The sequence below is a fragment of the Pomacea canaliculata genome, linkage group LG2, assembly GCF_003073045.1.
Source record: "Pomacea canaliculata isolate SZHN2017 linkage group LG2, ASM307304v1, whole genome shotgun sequence".
In the NCBI taxonomy this organism is placed as follows: Eukaryota; Metazoa; Mollusca; class Gastropoda; order Architaenioglossa; family Ampullariidae; genus Pomacea; species Pomacea canaliculata.
Window position 1 is genome coordinate 33,103,355 of NC_037591.1, and position 9,045 is coordinate 33,112,399.

The 9,045-nt window shown below is 36.4% G+C and overlaps 1 protein-coding gene across 1 annotated transcript in view; it reads right to left on the reverse strand.

Annotated features, from left to right (window-relative positions):
* Positions 1-6,192, reverse strand: part of LOC112555840 (arginine-glutamic acid dipeptide repeats protein-like) — a 153,785-nt gene extending 147,593 nt beyond the window's left edge. Inside the window, 1 exon segment of the mRNA XM_025224376.1 lies at positions 6,082-6,192. Within this exon segment, the coding sequence (XP_025080161.1) occupies positions 6,082-6,142 (61 nt within the window). The 5' untranslated portion in view covers positions 6,143-6,192.
* Positions 6,193-9,045: the final 2,853 nt, after the last annotated feature.

The following is a 9,045-nucleotide window of genomic DNA, read 5'->3' on the forward strand; positions in this document are numbered from 1 at the left end:
AGACACAAAACAGAACTGATGATTTTTAATTGTAAGCCCTGTAAGTTCTTTGGTTGAGACTGTTATTACGAGATGGTATAAAAATCTACTCACATTAAAAAAGAAGCTGTCATCAAAATGATGTATGTATTTATTTGGTATCACTATCACATCAATAGCAGCCTAAGATTATTGATTTGAAGAAATATTCAGTTAATAAATAATTTTTCAGACTAAAATAATACACTTACATTAAATCCTACACAACAGAGATTGAATTGTCCTAAAAGCAGCCTACCCTCCACTCCCTACCAGCTTGCACATGACATGTGCACATGTGACTGCACATCAGTTTTGTGCAAGCATATCTATTTATTGTTGGCATGCATGTTTCTACTAGCTTGTATCCCTTTCCTCTTTCATATCAACATTTCCATGACCAAAACAATACAGCCCTGATTTGTATTCCAGGTTGCAGAATCATTCTTATTTTCTCTCCTGCACTGAATTCTCACTAATCACCAAAAATAAAGCTTATTTTAATTCTTTTGAAGGGAATGATAAGTTAGTATACTAAGTTAGCAGATAGCATACATGATAAATATCCCCATGCTGAATTATGTCCTCTCAAAATTTTGGGTCTCAAAAACAAAAATGGTTTACAAACAAAAGTTTCTAAATCACAGCTTAAGGCGAGTTGCTAAAGGCTGCAATACCTTTTTGTTGAATGCAATCACTGGCTTTCATGAAGCCTCCTAAGTCCAGTCATCAAAATGCTGGCATCACAGATCCGGAGATTGTGCCATAAAATTTTGAACAAGAGCACAGTCATGAAAGTTCAGCAAGTTAGACAGCCCTGACATGACAGCGGATATGGTTACCAACCATAACACAGTTTCATAATGACAACTGATGGTTCAACATGGCAACAGATACCAAAGAAACTGTGAGGAGAATGATCTCTCCATCTGAAAAATATCTTCACAAAACTGAATGAACATTCTGTGTCTCTGTGCTCAATTCAACTGTAGTGTAAGTAGAATGTTGATATTTCCTCACACACACACACAGTGCCCAATACAAACCCTGCTTTTTCAAAGGTAGGATGCAACCAAGACAAGCCTTGCCTTTCTGCGAATTGCAAGCTTTCCGTGATTTATTTTGCAGATTACAAGCTATAAAAATCAGTTAATATCAGTTAATAAAACTGCTAACAATACCTCAAACTCAATTGACACTTTTCCTGCCAACAGGTGTTGCTAAGTAATGTATAAGGATCAGTTTGCTTTTCTCTGCATAATAGTATAAACTCTTTGAGCCTAATTTGTTACCTTCCCTTTTGCTTCATGAAATGAATCATAAATCATCCTAAACATAGCCAAAAACAAAAATTAAAAGGACCAAACATAGTTACTGTTGGCTGTAATTTTATATTGTTGCAAAGCCATAATGATGCTTAAAAAATATACACCAGCCATGTCCTTCCAAACTATGCAGCTAGGCTCAACTTCCACAACAGGCCACTAGCCAAAATCCTCAATTCATCATGTATGCCAGACCAATCAGCCCAGAATGCCCTGGGAAATCGTGCAAACTTTGTGTATAGTAGCTTCTTATTAACAACAACACTGCTGAGAAAGCATTAACAATGGCCGTTAAAGGATTCACCCAAAACAAATAAAAGACTCTTTTCAAATTGCAACTTTATCAAATGTGAAGAAGGAAACAGCCACGGTAAATCGGATTCACCACAGTGATAAGAGGGTAGAGTCCACCATGTTTCAGAGCTAATAATCCAAACAGTCTACAATTCTGTCTGCCTCTTGAAATCCTCTTCTAGTTGCCTTGACACTTAACAAATAAAACCAAAGAGTGCCCACAAGTTCAGCAGGACTACTGTTCTTTCTATGAAGCTTAATTAGTGAAAAATATAGTACAACAATGATGACTTGCCCCTGTTAAAGTGTTAAGTTTCTTTGACTATCATATTTAAGCACTCTCTGATTAATACAAGATCCCAGCAAAATCACAGATCAGTTGCCCCCTTGTGCTTGCACTCTGACGCAGTCTGAGACTGAACATTCACACCCCTCTCTGCTCTTGTGGACAAGTTATCTCAATACCAAGGAGAATGTCAACAATGCATTACCCATGTCTTGCTCAACATCCTTATAAGCAGTAAGAAATGGGTCACCACCTGCTTATCAGTCTATTTATGTTGCTCAACAAAAATCAAATTGCCACTTGCGCCAGGAGCAAGAGATCCTAAGATACACAATTTTCAATATACGTTCACAGAACAGTAGAAATAATGGGTCAATAAAGGCAGGTGACGTGAGAACATTCTAGACACTCCATCCTTAACCTGTCATCCCCATGTTTGATGGTATCTATGGATTTCAAATCAGTCACCTGCCATATATAAGAAAAAGTATAAGATATTAATTCCAATATGAAGCAAATTTAGCCCCTGCTAGAATAGGAACACTACTATCACTTCATCAAAAGAATAAACACGCTCACAGATAGAATATATCAGGTCACTGAGAGCACAGATATAAATCAATATGCATACATGTATTTACAATGAAATTGCAAAAACTGTAGGGAAAAAGAATCAAGACTTTTCTTTAGGCAGTGGACTGTTAAGAACCTTCCAGGGCCAGAGGACACTTTACACTGCATATATACACAATCAAGTCTAAGCCCTGTCTTCACACATTCCTGACCATGATTTAAAGAAGCAAAATGCAACCAGTAGTGGAAGAAATGCAACACTCAATTTGCAAAGTATACCCACGAACTTGCATTACTGGACTGCTTGCAGACGATTTTTTTTTAGTTAACTACAAGAACGAGGCTGGTGTATACAAAGCTTCCAGTTTAGTCATTTTCATTGTTTAGGCTCACAGAGACTAAGAGAAGAACTTCGCAAGAGGCTAAGCGTATGTCTCGACAGACAGACGTCCACCCATACACGTCTGTTGTATACATCTGTGGTATCAACTATACTAAAGCAATAGAGTGTATATCTGGTGAAAGGATAGGAAATAAAAACAATTATGAGCGATAAGAAATTATAAAATGGCCTGCGGCCAAACTTGGAGACTGTAAACTAAATGCAATTGAATGAGCATATAGATTAGTATTTTATTTAACATGAGCTATTTCAACTTCACTTTTATTACCCTGATGTTGCACATTCACTTGATAAAATATGTGTATGAAAATGTCGACCACTGAATCCGAGTACCTTTGAAACTGAATTTGCATCCTGATTTCTATCATTCCCTTGACTAAAAAACAGCTTTCAGTGAAATGCCAAGAAAAAAAAATAAAGACAGTATAAAGACAAATGTACAGAAAAAGATATTACATGATTAACCCTGGGAAATGGTGAAAGATGGCCTTATGCTTGCCAGTGCATTGAGCCTGCCTCCACATTAAGAAATATTTATTACAAAACTGATGAAAAGATTAAGTCAGGCTATGGAGATGGTGAGGACAGATCTGTATGGGGCTACGTGTGGGGGCCTGAATGAGAGTAGAGTTACTAACAGGAAAACCACCAGAAACTGTACTTTAACGACTCCTTTAAATAATAACTGAGTGACAAGTTTCATGTGAAAGTGTAATGTTAAAACAAAAACAACCTTCAATTTATAAAATATTTCAAAACCTAGTGGCCATGGCAGTTGTAAGAAGTCCAAGGAACAGCATTTGCAAAGGTGACACTTAACTCTTGATGTCTGCTGCCTTTACTTTCCCTGTATAATCAGGTGCCCATTTTTTCTAATTTCTAAGCAGTGCTATGTAAGCCATGGTAGTTTTCCATCCATGCCCAAGACAGCCTTTTAACCAATGACCTGCTTTACGGACAAGGGCACCAATAAGCAGGCTATAAAACCACCCAAAATTTTGAAGTGGCCTAATTTGTTTTTCATTACGGATACAGACGCTGTTTTTTAACTTACAAATGCATCATGCATGGAAGGCTCCAAGCTCCTTTGACTTAGTGATTACCATTTATTTTGCTGCTTCAGTGTTATCAAATATGGCTACATTTGCTGGATATCGAATCACACATCATAAAGCGGATTCGTGTTTTAATAGTATGCACCATGCAGAATAAAACTGAGAAATGTGCAATGTTTTTACAATTTCCATACAACTCTTGTGAATAGTAATCAGGTTTACAGAAAAGCACAGTGAAAAATCAATAAGGCATTTGTAACACAATCTGTATTCAAAGCTAGAGAAAACAGCCTGGAATTATTTCTCCAAAACAATGAAACATAACAAAATCTTAAAATTTTCACTCAGATCAGCCTTTCACAGCTAGCAGCATATTCACACGGTGAGTGGTCCTAGTGCCAACAACATCCTTCCATTCCTTCTCATTGAAATATCTTTTAAAATTCCCACCCCTCCAGCACACAGAAAACAGCATCAAACCCCAAAATTGACTTAATGGTATTTAACTAGGAAAAAGCACTATAACTTAGCTTTGTGCTATCTGGAAGACTTATAAAAATGGAAATCAGAGACAAAGATCAAAGAACAGTTCATAACAGACTCGCACCCTAATGTCAATGGAGGACTGATTTTTTTTTAATATAATCAAAGAACTTTTAATGTCTTCCTCTTGCTGGTTTTAAGACTTCACATGAAGGCTTCATTTATAAGGCTTTATTTTATAAAAATATGTGTGAATAACTGCTAAAACCTATTCAAAATAGATAAAAATTTACAGTCAGAAATACCACTAGCTCCATGCAAGAGGTTGTATAACTTTCCAATAACCAGCTAGAAATCAGCTTTCTGATTAAATGTTCTGAATATTAGCCTTTAGTGAATGCCATATTTTCAGTCTCATAAACGTGTCTTTTGCATATCATATGAAACAGACACCATGTTCTCTATTTTCTAAGATCACCATTTTGATGATAAGTTGGATACTCTACCATTGGTTGGTTCCACTCATTTACCACTAAGGTGACTAAAAAATTTCACTAAAAAAAAAAAAAAAAAACCCAGCAATTAAAATACTGATTAACTGTCATCAAATTCTACTAGTCCGATTCTTAAATTAACACCCACAACAGTGTAAGGTCAATTAGTTCAATTGTAAACAATTTTTCTTTCATGAAATATATTCAGCAACTGTCCAATAAATTTTTTAAAGAATCATAGTAGTCATGGCACACACAGATGTATATTAAATCCTTAATTAATCTATATAGCATTTAGGTAACCTGATGACTTGAGAGGTAGTAAATAACTTGTTGGTAGTTTGGTAATCTTTCCTTTTTATAACATTAAACTGATTATTTCTGTAATCCAGCCCTTAACTGCTGATGGACATCAGATCACATAATTTTTTTTTCTTTATAGTAGTCATAGTAGTCATCATATACTGGGAGTACTAAATGAGTAGTTGCAAATAATATATTTTATGAATAAATTAAGTTAAAAAAAAAACGTAGTACTGTGCTTTATTTCCTAACCTGCGACGAAAAAAAACAAATAGCAACAACAGATTTCACTTTCTCTCTCCTTCTCTCTCACACGCAGAAGCGCATCTTTTTTTTTCTCTCTCACACACACACACACGCACACACCGACTGCCCTTACCTGTCTTACGAAATCTTTCTAACCGTTTGATGAGATATGCTGTTAAGTTTCAATAGATGATTTTAACGTGCCGCCTTCCCCCTTTCTTTTCTCCTCTCCGCCCAAATTAAACCCCTTACACTCGCACACAGATACGCCAGAAGAAGCTGCACACACGAGTAAAAACGCCGAAGGAAGAGAGGCTGAAAGCCCTGACACAAACATCGCAAACGCCCTTTGTTGACTAGGGCCCTGCGAAGTGTTAGCTGTAAAATTTTCCCCCGCTCAGTCCTTCTTACTCTCCCTCCCTCTCTATCTCGTTTCCGACAGGGCCTCTCTTCTACTCCTCTTGCTCGCATCATCTTGCTGGTTTCGCTCGTTTTCAAGCTCACATAAAAAAACATGCGTACATAAGACCTTTACCTCAGCTTGCAACCACGAAACTAAAATCATTGTAAATACCACGGCGTAGTCTTTGCGTTTCTTTACCTGCAGTTAGGCGCTCCTTCCGTTCGCCAGCAGACTCATCTTTTGTGTCAATGCAAGCCATGTGCGAGTGCTCATTGAATGAAAACTCGCTCCAGCCAATCATCATCCAGAACGCGCGAGCGTATAACAATGATAGAGGGGAGGTAATCCTGCTACCTCACAAGAAAAGCGAAAAAACGCCCCTGTAAAATATGTTTGAGAGACAACAACGAAGAAAAGAGCGATACAATAATGTGCAAAATACAGACTTAAATAAAATACTATGATTGGAATCAGTGAATTTGTTAATAAATAAAAATGATCAATTCTTACCTAAAGTATTAGTTGATTCGGCGAAATTCTTTCATCTTGCAGCCGTAGGTTTTAATCATAATTTGTGGGAATAATGCTTTTATGCCTTTGTGAACATTTATTTCAGTTTTGGAAATTAAATGTGTTTTTTGTGTTTTGTGTCTTTTATGTTTTACTGGGGTTTCTTTTCGTATTTTAATTGACATTTCTCTCTTATTTGACTTTATAACTTAACATTTTTTCACTACTTTCTAAGCTGTAAATAGAACTTGGAAAATACAGTAACAGATAAAATATTAGCTCCTTTACCATGTTTTAAACAATCAAACATATATTTTAAAATTAAAAAAATTGATGATTAACCAGCATTGAAAAGACGAGAGAAAATATGACAGAAAAACACTGTGGTGATTTATATGTTTGTTTATATCGTTTGCACAAAGAATTTCACTTATATGCAAGTTTTTTTCATATTTATTTAACCAGTGGATGAATTTATTTATTCCTGTGTGGGAACCACTAGAAAACAAAACCCACTTAAGGTAGACAACAAAACATCCACCTTGTAATATGAAGTTATCTCCCCTACTTTAAAAAAAAAATCTTGCTACTTCAGATGAACCTTCAGCATCAAATTATTAGGGACTATCACACAATATTACAGTTTTTTAAGATACAAGATGTAAGTCAAACTAAAGCTGTCTTCTAGTTCTGCATTTAATCAAATGTCTTCCTAGTTACAAATATCTGTTCTACAAACTACAGTCTATGCTAATTTTTTTTAATGAATTTCTTTGAGATGATTTACAACGGCGAGATTTTCTTTTTTCAGTCGGAAGCTTATTTATGACACAGACTTCGCTTGTCCTACGTAAATATCTCTAACAAAGTTATATAGCAAGAATGCATGTTGAAACTATAAGGACTACATACAGAAAATATAGAGCACCCCACTGTGCAGTCACCTGTTACGTCTTTTCCTGTTCAGCCCTGACAACAAGTCACCAAACAATGAACTCATTTCATTCGATTTTCTGCAGGTGGTTTACCATTCTTCAACAAACACAAACAATTAGTGCGTCTGTGGATTTTTCTTATTGTTATTTCTTTCTTTTACCAAGAACTCGTGATAGATAACAGATCAAGGGCCCTTCCTGTTGTTGTTTCTTTATTCCACACAACACATTTCGTCAGTGTTGGTTTCTCTTTCTCTCTCTCTCTCTCCCTCTCTTCCCCAACCTTCTAAAAAGTTCTCACAGTGTTCTCCAGACAAGGAAAAATAAATAAATAAAAAGCCTTTCGTGTAACAAATATAAACTTTCTCTTTCTTACAGGCAAAGCATAACCATTAAAACATAAATATGAAGACAGAGGGAAAAACAAAGAAATTAAGAATCCTAAAAGACAAAGATAAGAAATAAATAATAAATGCAAGCAAAAAAAAAAAAAAAAAAAAAAAAAAAAAGTGAAAGAAAGAAGAAGGAAGTCGGAAATGTCTCCTGACTCAAACAGACAGGTGCTTTTCGGCATCGAAAAAAAAAAGAACGACGTCGAAGTCTTTTTCTGAAAGAATGTGTTCAGCAATTATGATTCTCCTTGATAACCCGCCATTCTAATGCCTCATCCTAAAAGTTGTCTCCTCGACATCATTATCCTCAACAAAGCCGAGCACTATACAACATGAGCATTAGACTGCATGTGGCGTGCACAGATTGACTGTTTGGTCAGAATTTCCAGGCCTCCGCTTATTGTCTGTCTCTGCTCCGATCAGACGGCTGATCAGCATTATTGATAGCCGGTACTATTTTGAACTCTGCACCAGCCGCCCCCATTTGGGCTATATTTACCATTCAAATCGTCTTCGATAGGTTGATATCCTCTGGAGGCAGTTCTTTTATCAAACGCCATTCATGTGGGCGAAAAGGAGATTGTTCTTCTTATTCGGGGTTTTTTTTGGGGGTGGGGGTTGTTTTTTGTTATTTTGATTTGTTTGTTTTTTTTATTCTTTCTTGTGGCGCGGGCTGGTACATGTTAAAAGAAGTGGAGATAGGGGCGATCTGACATCTGCTGACAGATAATGAACTAGGATTGTCAGAGTTAGTAAGCGAAGTGATTACCTGACAGTTTTAAGTGTGCATCCTTGACATTAACATAAAACCACAATGAATATAAACTGGCAGAGAATATAGCACGATACTCATATTTCTTCTCACCCACCCACTCCCATCTTTTCCCATAGCCCGGTAAGCGCACTTGATTTTAAGTTCGTAAAGGTAGGTAAAGTGAGAGAGACACATACACAAAAACTGAAAATGTACACATATATCCCAAAAAAGGCAGCAGTGCTAAACAAATTTCTTTGATCACTTTGTAATAAAACGAAATTGAAATGTTTAATTAATCTGTGTACCATGCAATAATGCAGTCTTCGTATAGGAATCCAGAAGCAGACGACGCAAGCCACGTCGAAGGTCGTACCTTCTGCAGCTCTGCTTCGCATACATAATTCCTCTGTGTAAAATAGTTTAAAGCGTTGTGGTTTATCCAGTCTAACAGTTGAATTGACAGCTCGTCAATCTGTAATTTTTGGTATTAAAAACATCTTACCCCTGAATCCTTGTCCCCTTTCAACTGCTTCGGGCAAAGGTTAAGATTTGACCCAGGAGACCCGGA